General features: G+C 42.2%; 1 protein-coding gene across 1 annotated transcript in view; it reads left to right on the forward strand.

The window, feature by feature from the left end:
* The first annotated feature begins 4613 nt into the window (after positions 1–4613).
* The window catches only part of LOC135509784 (neuroplastin-like), an 80487-nt gene continuing 65141 nt past the window's right edge, over positions 4614–19959 (forward strand). Inside the window, exon 1 of the mRNA XM_064930684.1 lies at positions 4614–4866. Within this exon, the coding sequence (XP_064786756.1) occupies positions 4776–4866 (91 nt within the window). The 5' untranslated portion in view covers positions 4614–4775. The remainder of the gene's footprint in view (positions 4867–19959) is intronic.

Genomic DNA, 19959 nt, shown 5'->3' on the forward strand with positions numbered 1-19959 from the left:
AAATGTGTTAATTTTTTTTATAGCTGGATTACCTGAATTATGGCAGCAATGCATAGATTTATGCTTGACAGATGGCCACGTTTGTGCTGAAAGCTTTCTGGCATGCCTTTCAACCTACGTTTTCAACTTGACCTTGTTATCTGGAAATTGTACTCCTAATTCTTTCAGGGAAGGTTAAAAAGCATTACAAGGTGTCGTGTAAGGAAAACATGTAGTGTTTACAGTAGCCCTAGCATTTATCATGAAGGGTTTACAGTAGGCCTACTAGTGGATGGTTTACAGTAGGCCTAGCATTTATCATGAAGGGTTTACAGTAGGCCTACTAGTGGATGGTTTACAGTAGGCCTGGTGTTTATCATGGAGGGTATACAGTAGGCCTACTAGTGTTTATCATGAAGGGTTTACAGTAGGCCTAGTGTTTATCATGAAGGGTTTACAGTAGGCCTACTAGTGTTTATCATGGAGGGTTTACAGTAGGCCTACTAGTGTTTATCATGAAGGGTTTAAGTAGTCTTCATGATTATCATGCTAGGGCTTACAGTAAACACTACATGTTTTCATTAAATGACACCTTGTAATGCTTTTTAACCTTCCCTGAAAGAATTAGGAGTACAATTTCCAGATAACAAGGTGTTTATCATGAAGGGTTTACAGTAGGCCTACTGGTGTTTATCATGAAGGGTTTACAGTAGGCCTAGTGTTTATCATGAAAGGTTTACAGTAGGCCTAGTGTTTATTATGGAGGGTTTACAGTAGGCCTACTGGTGTTTATCATGAAGGGTTTACAGTAGGCCTAGTGTTTATCATGAAAGGTTTACAGTAGGCCTAGTGTTTATCATTAAATGTTTACAGTAGAAATAGTGTTTATCATGAAAGGGTGTACAGTAGGCCTAGTGTTTATCATAAAGGGTGTACAGTAGGCCTAGTGTTTATTATGGAGGGTTTACAGTAGGCCTAGTGTTTATTATGGAGGGTTTACAGTAGGCCTAGTGTTTATCATGAAGGGTTTACATTAGGCCTAGTGTTTATCATGAAGGGTTTACAGTAGACCTACTAGTGTTTATCATCAAGGGTTTATATGTAGGAATAGTGTTTATCATGAAGTGTAGGACAGATCAGTTTGTGGCTCATTGTCGGTGTTCTTCCATTGCCAGGCTGCCATGTTCTCCTGCTGTTTGAGTTCACAGTGAAACAGGCCAACAGTATATATTAGGGTTTATCCTTTAGCCTTGGAGGGGAGATCATTTTGTGCCTCATTCAGACACACGATAACTTGGCAAGCGTTGCCTGTCTGACTGCCACCTGTCCTACTGCTGTAGTATGAGGGAGTTGACAGTGAAATAGGATTAAAAGTCCCAATAAAGCCTGGCTGCTGGCTGCAGACTGAGGTCAGGGCTTAGCCAGGTGTCTGTGTGTCTGTCGGTGGGGTGGGGTCAGCTTGACCCATTGAACAAGGTAGCAATGAACCAGGTAGATTTGAACCAGGTAGCATTGAACCAGGTAGCAATGAACCAGGTAGCATTAAACCAGGTAGCATTGAACCAGGTACATTTGAACCAAGTAGCATTGAACCAGGTAGCATTGAACCAGGTAGCAATGAACCAGGTAGAATTGAACCAGGTAGAATTGAACCAGGTAGATTGGACCAGGTAGCATTGAACCAGGTAGGTTAAACCAAGTAGCATTGAACCAGGTAGAATTGAACCAGATAGAAATGAACCAGGTAGCATTGAACCAGGTAGCAATGAACCAGGTAGCATTGAACCAGGTAGATTTGAACCAAGTAGATTTGAACCAGGTAGATTGAACCAGGTAGATTTGAACCAGGTAGCATTGAACAAGGTAGCATTGAACCAGGTAGCATTGAACCAGGCAGATTTGAACCAGGTAGCGTTGAACCAGGTAGGTTGAACCAAGTAGCATTGAACCAGGTAGAATTGAACCAGGTAGAAATGAACCAGGTAGCAATGAACCAGGTAGCATTGAACCATGTAGCATTGAACCAGGTAGCAATGAACCAGGTAGCATTGAACCAGGTAGAATTGAACCAGGTAGAATTGAACCAAGTAGATTTGAACCAGATAGCATTGAACCAGGTAGAATTGAACCAGGTAGCATTGAACCAGGTAGCAATGAACCAGGGAGAATTGAACCAGGTAGCAATGAACCAGGTAGAATTGAACCAGGTAGAATTGAACCAGGTAGAATTGAACCAAGTAACATTGAACCAGGTAGAATTGAACCAGGTAGAAATGAACCAGGTAGCATTGAACCAGGTAGAAATGAACCAGGTAGCAATGAACCAGGTAGAAATGAACCAGGTAGCATTGAACCAGGCAGAATTGAACCAGGTACATTTGAACCAAGTAGCATTGAACCAGGTAGCATTGAACCAGGTACATTTGAACCAGGTAGAATTAAACCAGGTAGATTTGAACCAGGTAGCAATGAACCAGGTAGCATTGAACCAGGTAGAATTGAACCAGGTAGATTTGAACCAGGTAGCAATGAACCAGGTAGCATTGAACCAGGTAGATTTGAACCAGGTAGAATTGAACCAAGTAGCATTGAACCAGGTAGAAATGAACCAGGTAGATTTGAACCAGGTAGCATTGAACCAGGTAGGTTGAACCAAGTAGCATTGAACCAGGTAGATTTGAACCAGGTAGCAATGAACCAGGTAGCAATGAACCAGGTAGCATTGAACCAGGTAGCATTGAACCAGGTAGCAAATAGCCAGGTAGCATTGAACCAGGTAGAATTGAACCAGGTAGATTTGAACCAAGTAGCATTGAACCAGGTAGAATTGAACCAGGTAGAATTGAACCAGGTAGCATTGAACCAGGTAGAAATGAACCAGGGAGAATTGAACCAGGTAGCAATGAACCAGGTAGAATTGAACCAGGTAGCATTGAACCAGGTAGAATTGAACCAGGTAGCATTGAACCAGGTAGAAATGAACCAGGTAGCAATGAACCAAGCAGAAATGAACCAGGTAGCATTGAACCAGGTAGAATTGAACCAGGTAGCATTGAACCAGGTAGCATTTAACCAGGTAGAATTGAACCAAGTAACATTGAACCAGGTAGAATTGAACAAGGTAGATTTGAACCAGGTAGCAATGAACCAGGTAGCATTGAACCAGGTAGATTTGAACCAGGTAGAATTGAATCAAGTAGCATTGAACCAGGTAGAATTGAACCAGGTAGTATTGAACCAGGTAGAATTTAACCAGGTAGCATTGAACAAGGTAGAATTGAACCAGGTAGCATTGAACCAGGTAGCAATGAACCAGGTAGAATTGAACCAGGTAGAATTGAACCAGGTAGATTTGGACCAGGTAGCATTGAAACAGGTAGGTTGAACCAAGTAGCATTGAACCAGGTAGAATTGAACCAAGTAGAAATGAACCAGGTAGCATTGAACCAGGTAGCAATGAACCAGGTAGCATTGAACCAGGTAGATTTGAACCAAGTAGATTGAACCAGGTAGAAATGAACCAGGTAGCATTGAACCAGGTAGCAATGAACCAGATAGAAATGAACCAGGTAGCATTGTACCAGGTAGAATTGAACCAGGTAGCATTGAACCAGGTAGCATTGAACCAAGTAGAAATGAACCAGGTAGCATTGAACCAGGTAGAAATGAACCAGGTAGCAATGAACCAGGTAGAAATGAACCAGGTAGCATTGAACCAAGTAGCATTGAACCAGGGAGCATTGAACCAGGTAGAATTTAACCAGGTAGCATTGAACCAGGTAGCATTGAACCAGGTAACATTGAACCAAGAAGTATTGAACCAGGTAGCATTGAACCAGGTAGCATTTAACCAGGTAGTAATGAACCAGGTAGCATTGAACCAGGTATAATTGAACCAGGTAGCATTGAACCAGGTAGAATTGAACCAGGTAGATTTGAACAAGGTAGCATTGAACCAGGTGGCATTGAACCAGGTAGCATTGAACCAGGTAGAAATGAACCAGGTAGAAATGAACCAGGTAGAATTGAACAAGGTATCATTGAACCAGGTAGCATTGAACCAGGTAGCTGGCTGCTGAACATATATGCCATTTAGCAGATGCTTCTATCCAAAGCGACTTACCTACCAATACCTCATGTCACATGACCTATTGTATTCTATTCTAGGCTATATGCTTCTAATCTATTCTATTCTATTCTAAATCTACTATTTGTTTATTGAACGACCATAATGATAAGGGTGGCTTCTAAATAACTTGCAAGGCATGATATTCCCATCTGAACTGTCCTCTGGCTTTCAGATTCTATGAAAAAGCCCTATAGGGATGTATTAAATGATAATTATTCTACACTGTAGTGTACACAGCAACTAACATATATTGTTCTATCCTTGCAGCCTACAAAATGTAATCTCGCGGGATTTGCCACCGCAGATGAGAAAGGGTCCCTTCTCAATTGAAGTTGAAAAGTAAAATGGTTAGTGTTTGGTAGGGATTGTGGTTAAGGTAAGGGTTTTACGGTTAGGATTTGGGGTATGAACGTACCAGGGATCCCAGATAGCACTAACCGACGAGAAAGGTGGTTCCATCGAGTGATTTCATCACCACGCACCGCCACTGCACAGGTGGCGTGGCGTCATGCACTCGTCGGTTGAGCGAGCGCGCCGCGGTTTTTGCGTGACCCGATTGGAGTATTAGAGGAAGCTTCCTTCTGTCAGATTGGTATCTACACGGTAACCTGTTCTCCCCACTCCACACCACCACTATCCCTATTACCGGCATCTACCACCCGAGTCGATGCTACCTGGAAAACGAAGTGCCGAAATTATGTCCGTTTCGGTGGCGTTCATTGGAGTACTGATGCTGCATTCGGTCTCCTCGCAGAACGGTAAGAATGTGAAGTGCACGGTTGCCCTGCCGCTCGGTAGAAATACCGGGACATCATGTCTCCTTGCGGGTTTTTGACTGGACGCTCAATGATCTTGCTTCAAATTCTGTCATAATATCGGGGCCCTGGATTTACATTTTGTGCGTCAAAATCCTTGCGGTGAATATTGATTTATAGGCTATCCACATGATTTTCAGTGGATGTAGTAGAAAATGGCAGCAAATTACAAGGACATATTTCGACCCTCTTATATTTATTTTATTGTATTAATTATGTTCATACCCAAGCAATGCGGTGAATAGAATTTCAGAATTAAGGCTATGAATTTAATTGAATTATTATCGAATATTAGTATATTAGCACCCATGCGAGTCATTTGTTACAAAGTGCCAATAAACCATGTATGGTCGTCACTGTCAATTGGATGGATGGTTTCTCGTTATTAATACAGACCTACGATGAATTTATACATTCCTTTAAACTAGCCTAGGCCTATATATTTATCTATGTTTGTCTATGTCCATTTTTTATTTCCTAATGACATTACATCTTCATTAGAATGTAAAGGGGACTTGACCATGAGGAGCCGTTCCTTGATTAACAAGGACTTGTTATATGTGTACAGTAAGTTGTGATATCGTCACATAGTCTATGTCCTACCCAATCATGGCCCCGCTCAAATGTAACAAACAACAACAACCCTTTAGTACTCCCTCCTTGTCCTCTCTCAAATAACCCTACATGACTCAGGCATTGACCTGGTCTGGTCGTGGATACATCAAAGCATCATTTCAACTCCTACAGGTTGAAATGAACGAGAAACACCTCACAGACAGACGTTGAGAACAGAACGCTATTCAGTCATGTTGTGTGTCCAGATGTAATTGTAAGATGCTTGATGATTGGTATATGCAGCTAGTCAGAGAAGCAGAGAGGCAGGCAGTCAGAGAGGCAGGCAGTCAGAGAGGCAGACAGTCAGAGAGGCGGGCAGGCAGGCAGTCAGAGAGGCAGTCAGAGAGGCAGGCAGGCAGTCAGAGAGGCAGGCAGGCAGAGAGGCAGGCAGAGAGGCAGATGCAGGCAGTCAGAGAGGCAGGCAGTCCAGAGAGCCAGTGAGGCAGGCAGTCCAGAGTGCCAGCGAGGCAGGCAGTCAGAGAGGCAGGCAGTCCAGAGAGCCAGTGAGGCAGGCAGTCCAGAGAGCCAGCGAGGCAGGCAGTCAGAGAGGCAGGCAGGCAGTCAAATCTAATCACATTTTATTGGTCACATGCAGATGTTATTACAGGTGTTGCGAAATGCTTGTGTTCCTAGCTCCAACATTGCAGAGAAGCAGGCAGAAAGGCGGGCAGGCAGATGCAGGCAGGCAGATGCAGGCAGTCCAGAGAGGCAGCGAGGCAGGTAGTCAGAGAGGCAGGCAGTCCAGAGAAGCAGGCAGTCCAGAGAGGCAGGCAGGCAGTCAGAGAGGCAGGCAGTCCAGAGAAGCAGGCAGTCCAGAGAGGCAGGCAGTCAGAGAGGCAGGCAGGCAGTCCAGAGAAGCAGGCAGTCCAGAGAGGCAGCGAGGCAGGCAGTCAGAGAGGCAGGCAGGCAGTCCAGAGAAGCAGGCAGGCAGGCAGTCCAGAGAGGCAGGCAGTCAGAGAGGCAGGCAGTCAGAGAGGCAGGCAGTCAGAGAGGCAGGCAGTCCAGAGAAGCAGAGAGGCAAGCAGTCAGAGAGGCAAGCAGTCAGAGAGGCAAGCAGTCCAGAGAGGCAGGCAGTCCAGAGAGGCAGGCAGTCCAGAGAGTCAGCGAGGCAGGCAGTCCAGAGAGGCAGGCAGTCCAGAGAGGCAGGCAGTCCAGAGAGGCAGGCAGTCCAGAGAGGCAGGCAGTCCAGAGAGGCAGGCAGTCCAGAGAGTCAGCGAGGCAGAGAGCCAGCGAGGCAGGCAGTCCAGAGTGCCAGCGAGGCAGGCAGTCAGCGAGGCAGGCAGTCAGAGAGGCAGGCAGTCCAGAGAGCCAGTGAGGCAGGCAGTCAGCGAGGCAGGCAGTCAGAGAGGCAGGCAGGCAGTCAAATCTAATCACATTTTATTGGTCACATGCAGATGTTATTACGGGTGTTGCGAAATGCTTGTGTTCCTAGCTCCAACAGTGCAGAGAAGCAGGCAGAAAGGCGGGCAGGCAGAGAAGCAGGCAGGCACTGACTGACTGTAAATAGCTCCACCAGTCCATTCTGCTGCATGTTGCTATTTTTAGACTGTAGATCACTCAGCACTGGGAACCTTAGCTTTGATATGTAATGTCCTCTCCTGGAACACACACACCACTATGCCTTTAATGTCCTCTCCTGGAACACACACACCACTATGCCTTTAATGTCCTCTCCTGGAACACACACACCACTATGCCTTCAATGTCCTCTCCTGGAACACACACACCACTATGCCTTTAATGTCCTCTCCTGGAACACACACATCACTATGCCTTTAATGTCCTCTCCTGGAACACACACACCACTATGCCTTTAATGTCCCCTCCTGGAACACACACACCACTATGCCTTTAATGTCCTCTCCTGGAACACACACACCACTATGCCTTTCATGTCCTCTCCTGGAAGAGAAGAATGGATCGGGTAACTCTTCACAGAGAGAGATGCAGGACAAGGCACTGTGGAATGCTATTGATGTAAAGTAACTGTCCAGTGTGTGTGACCTATAATTACTTACAATATCAATGAAATAGTTTTCCTTCCAAAAAAATGGTATGGTAATTAAGTATGTTTATAAATTCTGTTAAACTCTGAGTGGTTGATTTGAGTTTAGGGGGGATACCCCCCGATCCCTCCCACCCACACATAATTATTATTATTTTTTAAATAGAAAGTGACAGATCATTTGAAAACGACAGGCCTAGTCTTTTTGGAAATCAAACTGAAATCTTACTGCTGGCAATGTCATAAGAATGCAACTCAATATTAGGAAGGTGTTCTTAATGTTTTGTCCACTCTGTGTTTATCATTCCTGTAAGACAAAAACAAAAAACTTTTCACAAGCCCTGTGCTTCTAAAATTGTGTTCCTATGGGAATTTATGCATGTTTAGAGCACCACCATTAGGTAAGGAAAAATGTAAACAACAAAATGTTGCACAAAAATATAATTTTAGAACAGTAATTGGAGATAAAATATGTCACCAATCAAGACTTTTAAATCTCTTACCCCCCCTCACCCCCGAGAAAAAAAAAACATCTATAGTAGTTTCTGAGACCTTTATCTGAATTATGTACATTTACATTTACATTTAAGTCATTTAGCAGACGCTCTTATCCAGAGCGACTTACAAATTGGTGAATTCACCTTCTGACATCAGTGGAACAGCCACTTTACAATAGTGCATCTAAATCATTTAAGGGGGGGTGAGAAGGATTGCTTTATCCTATCCTAGGTATTCCTTGAAGAGGTGGGGTTTCAGGTGTCTCCGGAAGGTGGTGATTGACTCCGCTGTCCTGGCGTCGTGAGGGAGTTTGTTCCACCATTGGGGGGCCAGAGCAGCGAACAGTTTTGACTGGGCTGAGCGGGAACTGTACTTCCTCAGTGGTAGGGAGGCGAGCAGGCCAGAGGTGGATGAACGCAGTGCCCTTGTTTGGGTGTAGGGCCTGATCAGAGCCTGGAGGTACTGCGGTGCCGTTCCCCTCACAGCTCCGTAGGCAAGCACCATGGTCTTGTAGCGGATGCGAGCTTCAACTGGAAGCCAGTGGAGAGAGCGGAGAAGCGGGGTGACGTGAGAGAACTTGGGAAGGTTGAACACCAGACGGGCTGCGGCGTTCTGGATGAGTTGTAGGGGTTTAATGGCACAGGCAGGGAGCCCAGCCAACAGCGAGTTGCAGTAATCCAGACGGGAGATGACAAGTGCCTGGATTAGGACCTGCGCCGCTTCCTGTGCGAGGCAGGGGCGTACTCTGCGGATGTTGTAGAGCATGAACCTACAGGAACGGGCCACCGCCTTGATGTTAGTTGAGAACGACAGGGTGTTGTCCAGGATCACGCCAAGGTTCTTAGCGCTCTGGGAGGAGGAAACAATGGAGTTGTCAACCGTGATGGCGAGATCATGGAACGGGCAGTCCTTCCCCGGGAGGAAGAGCAGCTCCGTCTTGCCGAGGTTCAGCTTGAGGTGGTGATCCGTCATCCACACTGATATGTCTGCCAGACATGCAGAGATGCGATTTGCCACCTGGTCATCAGAAGGGGGAAAGGAGAAGATTAATTGTGTGTCGTCTGCATAGCAATGATAGGAGAGACCATGTGAAGTTATGACAGAGCCAAGTGACTTGGTGTATAGCGAGAATAGGAGAGGGCCTAGAACAGAGCCCTGGGGGACACCAGTGGTGAGAGCCGTGGCGAGGAGACAGATTCTCGCCACGCCACCTGGTAGGAGCGACCTGTCAGGTAGGACGCAATCCAAGCGTGGGCCGCACCGGAGATGCCCAACTCGGAGAGGGTGGAGAGGAGGATCTGATGGTTCACAGCATAAATTTAATTCATATCACATGTAGTTCACACCTTTCTAGCAGTACTAAGCATGTGTTTGTAGGACTTATAGTTTTGAAACCAAAATGTACTTTATGAGGGTAGTATACAATATTATGTGAAGTTTTGAAAATGCCACAAGGGGGCGGTAGAGTTTAACAGGTGTTAAAAAGCAGCTTTTCAGTGTTAGAATGCTGTGGCTGTACCCCCAACAAAATAATGGTGTGGGCGTATCCCAATAACAGAAGGGTGTGGGTTTATACCGGTCGTTACAAATATTAATGCGAGTTGACCGCTGATTGGCCAGCTCATCCACCTCAGGAGTATGACATCATACTCTATGAGGAAATAGCAAGCATTTTTTAAATTGGTCTGTTTGAGATACAAGTTTAAGGCGTTTTTTTAAATTTAAATTTATGCTTTGGCCACAAATAAGACAATAGGTTGAGTCAACAACAGTATTTGGCTATGAGTTAACAGAATATGAACTTTTGTAAGTGCAGCAGGGTGGCAGGGTGGCCTAATGGTTAGAGTGTTGGACTAGTAACCGGGAGGTTGCAAGTTCAAATCCCCGAGCTGACAAGGTACAAATCTGTCCTTCTGCTCCTGAACTAGGCAGTTAAGCCACTGTTCCTAGGCTGTCATTGAAAATAAGAATTTGTTCTTAACTGACATGCCTAGTTAAATAAAGATAAAATAAAAAAATAAGTGAGATTTTCACTGGACAGGTACTTTAAATACACAGTGGAGACAAACTTTGTCTTCAGAAAGCATTCACTCGCCTTGATTTTCCCCCATATTATGTTGTGTTACAAACTGGGATTAAAATGGATTTAATTGTCTTTTTTGGGGATTAAAATTGATTTGATTTAATTGTATTTTTTTTGTCAACAAATCTACACAAAATATATGAATAAAAATATATATAGTGCCAGCCAAAAGTTTTTAGAACACCTACTCATTCAAGGGTTTTTAAACTATTTTCTACATTGTAGAATAATAATAGTGAAGACATCACAACTATGAAATAACACATATGGAATCAGAAGTTACAGCTGCAAGTCTTTTGGGGTATGTCTCGATAAGCTTGGCACATCTAGCCACTGCGATTTTTTTTTTTTTGCCCATTCTTCAAGGCAAAACTGCTCCAGCTCCTTCAAGTTGGATGGATTCCGCTGGTGTATAGCGATCTTTAATTCATATCACAGATTCTCAATTGGATTGAGGTCTGGGCTTTGAGTACGCCATTCCAAGACATTTAAATGTTTCCCCTTAAACCACTTGAGTGTTGATTCAGCAGTATCCTCAGGGTCATTGTCCTGCTGGAAGGAGTACCTCCATCCCAGTCTATAATCTCTGGAAGACTGAAACAGGTTTCCTTCAAGAATGTCCCTGAATTTATCACCATCCATCATTCCTTCAATTCTGACCAGTTTCCCAGTCCCTGCCGATGGAAAAACATCCCCACAGCATGATGCTGCCACCACCATGCTTCACTGTGGGGATGGTGTTCTCGGAGTGATGAGAGGTGTTGGGTTTGCGCCAGACAGTGTTTTTCTTGATTGCCAAAAAGCTCAATTTTAGTCTCATCTGACCAGAGTACCTTCTTCCATTATATTTGGGGTGTCTCCTACATGCCTTTTGGCGAACACCAAGTGTGTTTGCTTATTTTCTTCTCTAAAAAATGTTTTTTGTCTGGCAACTCTTCCGTAAAGCCCAGCTCTGTAGAGTGTACGGCTTAAAGTGGTCCTATGGACAGATATTCCAATCTCCGCTGGGGAGCTTTGGTCTCTTTGTTGCCCTCCTTGCCTGGTTTGTGAGTATTGGTGGGCAGCCATCTCTTGGCAGGTTTTCCATATTTTACTTTTTAGAATTTTTTGAAACAAGTTATTTTTTTCATTTCACTTCACCAATTTGGACTATTTTGTGTATGTCCATTACATGAAATCCAAATAAAAATCAATTTAAATTACAGGTTGTAATGCAACAGAATAGGAAAAATACCCAGGGAGATGAATACTTTTGCAAGGCACTGTATATCTTGATTAGATCAGTATTCAACCCCTTGAGTCAATATATGTTAGAATCATCTTTGGCAGCGGTAACAGAGGTGAGTGTTTCTGGGTAAACCTCTAAGAGCTTTCCACACCTGGATTGTGCATCATTTGTCCATTTATTCTTTTTACAATTCTTCAAGCTCTGTCAAAATTGGTTGTTGATCATTGCTAGACAGCCATAATTTTCAGGTCTTGCCATAGATTTTCAAGCAGATTTAAGTCAAAACTGCATCTTGGACGCTCAGGAACATTCACTGTGTGTCACCTCTCCTCAGTGGTTTAGGTAGGTGTAAGGTATGGTTGTGAAGTAACATATGGGACTCCAAAGTTTCTAAGTGAATAGTGTAGGCCTATAAAGGCTATGTTTATAGATGTCTTTTCTTCAACTGTCTCAAAACACATGGGAAGAAAAGGCCTGAGAGCAGAGCATAGCATAGTAGAGCAGAGCATAGTAGAGCAGAGCAGAGCAGAGCATAGTAGAGCAGAACAGAGCATAGTAGTGCAGAGCAGAACAGAGCAGAACAGAGCAACTACAGACCACAGGGGAGACACCATTTATATCAACTAATGGCTATTCATATTTGAAGCCTCGCCAGATTTAACCTACTGCTGAGATAAAGACTCCCCACTGTGCGTGTGTTTGCCTGTGTGTGTGTGTGTGTGTTTTCACTTGGCCTCAATGCCGCTAATGTATGATGGTTTCAGTCAGTGAGACAGGTTGTCTTTTAATAGATTAATACAACAGGACAGGACTGTTTCAATTAATTTCCCACTGGTGAGAGAATAACATATGATTTGAAAATAACAAAGCAAAGTCACCTACAGTACATCTAGTAGGTATGGGGGATTAGATATAATAGAGTAGATATGGGGGATGAGATGTAATAGAGTAGATATGGGGGATTAGATGTAACAGAGTAGATATTGTGGATTAGACATCATGTAGGTATGGGGGATGAGATATAATAGAGTATGTATGGCGTATTAGATGGAATTCAGTAGGTATGGGGGATTAGATGAAATAGAGTAGGTATGGGGATTAGATGTAATAGAGTAGGTATGGGGGATTAGGTGTAATAGAGTAGGTATGGGGGATTAGATGAAATAGAGTAGGTATGGGGGATTAGATGTAATAGAGTAGATGTGGGGGATTAGATGTAATAGAGTAGATATGAAGGATTAGATGTAATAGAGTAGGTATGGGGATTAGATGTAATAGAGTAGGTATGGGGGATTAGACATATTGTGGTAGGTATGGGGGATTAGCTGTAATAGAGTAGGTATGGGGGATTAGCTGTAATAGAGTAGGTATGGGGGATTAGATGTAATAGAGTAGGCATGGGGGATTAGATGTAATAGAGTAGGTATGGGGGATTAGATGTAGAGTAGGTATGGGAGATTTAGATGTAATAGAGTAGGTATGGGGGATTAGACATCATGTAATATGATTGGGGGATTAGATGTAATAGAGTAGGTATGGGGGATTAGACATTGTAGTAGGTATGGGAGATTTAGATGTAATAGAGTAGGTATGGGGGATTAGACATCATGTAATATGATTGGGGGATTAGATATAATAGAGTAGGTATGGGGATTAGATGTAATAGAGTAGGTATGGGGGATTAGACGTAATAGAGTAGGTATGGGGACATCATGTATTAGACATATTATGGGGGATTAGAGAGTAGGTATGGGGGATTAGATGTAATATTAGAGTAGATATGGGGGATTAGATGTAATAGAGTAGATATTAGATGGAGGATTAGATGTAATAGAGTAGATATGGGGGATTAGATGTAATAGAGTAGATATGGGGGATTAGATGTAATAGAGTAGATATGGGGGATTAGATGTAATAGAGTAGGTATGGGGGATTAGATGTAATAGAGTAGGTATGGGGGATTAGATGTAATAGAGTAGGTATGGGGGATTAGACATATTGTAGTAGGTATGGGAGATTAGATGTAATAGAGTAGATATGGGGGTTTAGATGTAATAGAGTAGGTATGGGGGATTAGATATAATACAGTAGGTATGGGGGATTAGACATAATACAGTAGGTATGGGGTATTAGACATAATAGAGTAGGTATGGGGGATTAGACATAATAGAGTAAGTATGGGGGATTAGACGTAATAGAGTAGGTATGGGGGATTAGACATAATAGAGTAGGTATGGGGGATTAGACATAATAGAGTAGGTATGGGGGATTAGACATACTAGAGTAGGTATGGGGGATTAGACGTAATAGAGTAGATATGGGGGATTAGACGTAATAGAGTAGATATGGGGGATTAGATGTAATAGAGTAGGTATGGGGGATTAGATATAATACAGTAGGTATGGGTATTAGCTGTAATAGATTAGGTATGGGTATTAGCTGTAATTGAGTTGATATGGGGTGAGACATCATGTAATAGGTATGGGGAATTAGACGTAATAGAGTAGGTATGGGAGATTAGACATCATGTAGTAGGTATGGGGATTAGGTGTAATAGAGTAGGTATGGGGGATTAGGTGTAATAGAGTAGGTATGGGGGATTTGGTGTAATAGAGTAGGTATGGGGGATTAGATGTAAGAGAGTGGTTATGGGGGATTAGATGTAAGAGAGTGGGTATGGGGGATTAGATATAATAGAGTAGGTATGGGGGATTAGATGTAATAGAGTAGGTATGGGGGATTAGATGTAATAGAGTAGATATGGAGGATTATATGTAATATAGTAGGTATGGGGGATTAGATGTAATAGAGTAGGTATGGGGGATTAGGTGTAATAGAGTAGGTATGGGGGATTAGGTGTAATAGAGTAGATATGGGGGATTAGACATCATGTAATAGGTATGGGGGATTAGATGTAATAGAGTAGGTATGGGGGATTAGGTGTAATAGCGTAGGTATGGGGGATTAGGTGTAATAGAGTAGGTATGGGGGATTAGGTGTAATAGAGTAGGTATGGGGGATTAGGTGTAATAGAGTAGGTATGGGGGATTAGGTGTAATAGAGTAGGTATGGTATGGGTAGGTATGGGGGATTAGGTGTAATTGAGTTGATATGGGGGGTGAGACATCATGTAATAGGTATGGGGGATGAGATGTAATAGAGTAGGTATGGGGGATTAGACATACTAGAGTAGGTATGGGGGATTAGCTGTAATAGAGTGGGTATGGGGGATTAGACATCATGTAATTGGAATGGGGGATTAGATGTAATAGAGTAGGTATGGGGATTAGATGTAATAGAGTAGGCATGGGGGATTAGATATAATACAGTAGGTATGGGGGATTAGATGTAATAGAGTAGATATGGGGGATTAGGTGTAATAGAGTAGTTATGGGGGATTAGGTGTAATAGAGTAGGTATGGGGGATTAGGTGTAATAGAGTAGGTATGGGGGATTAGATGTAAGAGAGTGGGTATGGGGGATTAGATATAATAGAGTAGGTATGGGGGATTAGATGTAATAGAGTAGGTATGGGGGATTAGATGTAATAGAGTAGATATGGAGGATTATATGTAATATAGTAGGTATGGGGGATTAGATGTAATAGAGTAGGTATGGGGGATTAGATGTAATAGAGTGGGTATGGGGGATTAGGTGTAATAGTGTAGGTATGGGGGATTAGGTGTAATAGAGTAGGTATGAGGGATTAGGTGTAATAGAGTAGATATGGGGGATTAGATGTAATAGAGTAGATATGGGGGATTAGATGTAATAGAGTAGGTATGGGGGATTAGCTGTAATAGATTAGGTATGGGGATTAGCTGTAATTGAGTTGATATGGGGGGTGAGACATCATGTAATAGGTATGGGGAATTAGACGTAATAGAGTAGGTATGGGGGATTAGACATAATAGAGTAGGTATGGGAGATTAGACATCATGTAGTAGGTATGGGGATTAGATGTAATAGAGTAGGTATGGGGGATTAGCTGTAATAGAGTAGGTATGGGGGATTAGACATCATGTAATTGGAATGGGGGATTAGATATAATAGAGTAGGTATGGGGATTAGATGTAATAGAGTAGGTATGGGGGATTAGATGTAATAGAGTAGATATGGGGGATTAGGTGTTAGAGAGTAGGTATGGGGGATTATGTGTAATAGAGTAGGTATGGGGGATTAGGTGTAATAGAGTAGGTATGGGGGATTAGGTGTAATAGAGTATGTATGTGGGATTAGGTGTAATAGAGTAGGTATGGGGGATTAGGTGTAATAGAGTAGGTATGGGGGATTAGGTGTAATAGAGTAGGTATGGGGGATTAGATGTAATAGAGTCCTTTGGGGGATTAGATGTAATAGAGTAGGTATGGGGGATTAGATATAATAGAGTAGGTATGGGGGATACGATGTAATAGAGTAGGTATGGGGGATTAGATGTAATAGAGTAGGTATGGGGGATTAGGTGTAATAGAGTAGGTATGGGGGATTAGATATAATAGAGTAGGTATGGGGGATAAACTGTAATAGAGTAGGTATGGGGGATTAGCTGTAATAGAGTGGGTATGGGGGATTAGACATAATAGAGTAGCTATGGGGGATTAGATGTAATAGAGTAGATATGGGGGATTAGATGTAATAGAGTAGATATGGAGGATTAGATGTAATAGAGTAGATATGGAGGATTATATGTAATAGAGTAGGTATGGAGGATTATATGTAATATAGTAGGTATGGGGGATTAGATGTAATAGAGTAGATATGGGGGATTAGATGTAATAGAGTAGATATGGGGGATTAGATGTAATAGAGTAGGTATGGGGATTAGCTGTAATTGAGTTGATATGGGGGGTGAGACATCATGTAATAGGTATGGGGAATTAGACGTAATAGAGTAGGTATGGGGGATTAGACATAATAGAGTAGGTATGGGAGATTAGACATCATGTAGTAGGTATGGGGATTAGATGTAATAGAGTAGGTATGGGGGATTAGCTGTAATAGAGTAGGTATGGGGGATTAGACATCATGTAATTGGAATGGGGGATTAGATATAATAGAGTAGGTATGGGGATTAGATGTAATAGAGTAGGTATGGGGGATGTAGAGTGTAATTAGATGTAATAGAGTATGGGGGATTAGGTGTTAGAGAGTAGGTATGGGGGATTAGGTGTAATAGAGTAGGTATGGGGGATTAGGTGTAATAGAGTAGGTATGGGGGATTAGGTGTAATAGAGTATGTATGTGGGATTAGGTGTAATAGAGTAGGTATGGGGGATTAGGTGTAATAGAGTAGGTATGGGGGATTAGGTGTAATAGAGTAGGTATGGGGGATTAGATGTAATAGAGTCCTTTGGGGGATTAGATGTAATAGAGTAGGTATGGGGGATTAGATATAATAGAGTAGGTATGGGGGATACGATGTAATAGAGTAGGTATGGGGGATTAGATGTAATAGAGTAGGTATGGGGGATTAGGTGTAATAGAGTAGGTATGGGGGATTAAATAATAGAGTAGGTATGGGGGATAAACTGTAATAGAGTAGGTATGGGGGATTAGCTGTAATAGAGTGGGTATGGGGGATTAGACATAATAGAGTAGCTATGGGGGATTAGATGTAATAGAGTAGATATGGGGGATTAGATGTAATAGAGTAGATATGGAGGATTATATGTAATAGAGTAGGTATGGAGGATTATATGTAATATAGTAGGTATGGGGGATTATATGTAATAGAGTAGGTATGGGGGATTAGATGTAATAGAGTAGATATGGGGGATTAGACATCATGTAATAGGTATAGGGGATTAGGTGTAATAGTGTAGGTATGGGGGATTAGGTGTAATAGAGTAGGTATGGGGGATTAGGTGTAATAGAGTAGGTATGGGGGATTAGGTGTAATAGAGTAGGTATGGGGGATTAGGTGTAATAGAGTAGGTATGGGGGATTAGGTGTAATAGAGTAGATATGGGGGATTAGACATCATGTAATAGGTATGGGGGATTAGGTGTAATAGAGTAGGTATGGGGGATTAGGTGTAATAGAGTAGGTATGGGGGATTAGGTGTAATAGAGTAGGTATGGGGGATTAGGTGTAATAGAGTAGGTATGGGGGATTAGACATATTGTGGTTGGTATGGGGGATTAGATATAATAGAGTAGGTATGGGGGATTAGGTGTAATAGAGTAGGTATGGGGGATTAGGTGTAATAGAGTAGGCATGGGGATTAGATGTAATAGAGTAGGTATGGGGATTAGATGTAATAGAGTAGGTATGGGGGATTAGACATCATGTAATATGAATGGGGGATTAGATATAATAGAGTAGGTATGGGGATTAGCTGTAATTGAGTTGATATGGGGGATGAGACATCATGTAATAGGTATGGGGGATTAGACGTAATAGAGTAGGTATGGGGGATTAGACAAAATAGAGTAGGTATGCGGGATTAGATATAATAGAGTAGGTATGGGGATTAGATGTAATAGAGTAGGTATGGGGATTAGATGTAATAGAGTAGGTATGGGGGATTAGACATAATAGAGTAGGTATGGGGGATTAGATGTAATAGAGTAGGTATGGGGGATTAGATATAATACAGTAGGTATGGGGGATTAGCTGTAATAGATTAGGTATGGGGATTAGCTGTAATTGAGTTGATATGGGGGGTGAGACATCATGTAATAGGTATGGGGGATGAGATGTAATAGAGTAGGTATGGGGGATTAGACATACTAGAGTAGGTATGGGGGATTAGACATACTAGAGTAGGTATGGGGGATTAGATGTAATAGAGTAGATATGGGGGATTAGATGTAATAGAGTAGGTATGGGGGATTAGATATAATACAGTAGGTATGGGGGATTAGCTGTAATAGATTAGGTATGGGTATTAGCTGTAATTGAGTTGATATGGGGGGTGAGACATGTAATAGGTATGGGGAATTAGACGTAATAGAGTAGGTATGGGGGATTAGACATAATAGAGTAGGTATGGGAGATTAGACATCATGTAGTAGGTATGGGGGATTAGACATATTGTGGTAGGTATGGGGGATTAGCTGTAATAGAGTAGGTATGGGGGATTAGATGTAATAGAGTAGGCTTGGGGGATTAGATGTAATAGAGTAGGTATGGGGGATTAGACGTAATAGAGTAGGTATGGGGGATTAGACATATTGTAGTAGGTATGGGAGATTTAGATGTAATAGAGTAGGTATGGGGGATTAGACATCATGTAATATGATTGGGGGATTAGATATAATAGAGTAGGTATGGGGATTAGATGTAATAGAGTAGGTATGGGGGATTAGACATCATGTAATATGAATGGGGGATTAGATATAATAGAGTAGGTATGGGGATTAGCTGTAATTGAGTTGATATGGGGGATGAGACATCATGTAATAGGTATGGGGGATTAGACGTAATAGAGTAGGTATGGGGGATTAGACAAAATAGAGTAGGTATGGGGGATTAGATATAATAGAGTAGGTATGGGGATTAGATGTAATAGAGTAGGTATGGGGGATTAGACATCATGTAATATGAATGGGGGATTAGATATAATAGAGTAGGTATGGGGATTAGATGTAATAGAGTATGTATGGGGATTAGATGTAATAGAGTAGGTATGGGGGATTAGACATCATGTAATATGAATGGGGGATTAGATATAATAGAGTAGGTATGGGGATTAGATGTAATAGAGTAGGTATGGGGATTAGATGTAATAGAGTCATTTGGGGGATTAGATGTAATAGAGTAGGTATGGGGGATTAGATATAATAGAGTAGGTATGGGGGATACGATGTAATAGAGTAGGTATGGGGGATTAGATGTAATAGAGTAGGTATGGGGGATTAGGTGTAATAGAGTAGATATGGGGGATTAGGTGTAATAGAGTAGATATGGGGGATTAGGTGTAATAGAGTAGATATGGGGGATTAGGTGTAATAGAGTAGATATGGGGGATTAGGTGTAATAGAGTAGATATGGGGGATTAGATGTAATAGAGTAGATATGGGGGATTAGATGTAATAGAGTAGATATGGAGGAATATATGTAATAGAGTAGCTATGGGGGATTAGATATAATACAGTAGGTATGGGGGATTAGATATAATACAGTAGGTATGGGGGATTAGATATAATACAGTAGGTATAGGGGATTAGATGTAATAGAGTAGATATGGGGGATTAGGTGTAATAGAGTAGGTATGGGGGATTAGGTGTAATAGAGTAGGTATGGGGGATTAGGTGTAATAGAGTAGGTATGGGGGATTAGGTGTAATAGAGTAGGTATGGGGGATTAGGTGTAATAGAGTAGGTATGGGGGATTAGGTGTAATAGAGTAGGTATGGGGGATACGATGTAATAGAGTAGGTATGGGGGATTAGATATAATAGAGTAGGTATGGGGGATAAACTGTAATAGAGTAGGTATGGGGGATTAGACATATTGTAGTAGGTATGGGAGATTAGATGTAATAGAGTAGATATGGGGGATTAGATGTAATAGAGTAGGTATGGGGGATTAGATGTAATAGAGTAGGTATGGGGATTAGACGTAATAGAGTAGGTATGGGGGATTAGATGTAATAGAGTAGGTA

Source organism: Oncorhynchus masou, chromosome 22, assembly GCF_036934945.1.
Source record: "Oncorhynchus masou masou isolate Uvic2021 chromosome 22, UVic_Omas_1.1, whole genome shotgun sequence".
Lineage (NCBI taxonomy): Eukaryota > Metazoa > Chordata > Actinopteri > Salmoniformes > Salmonidae > Oncorhynchus > Oncorhynchus masou.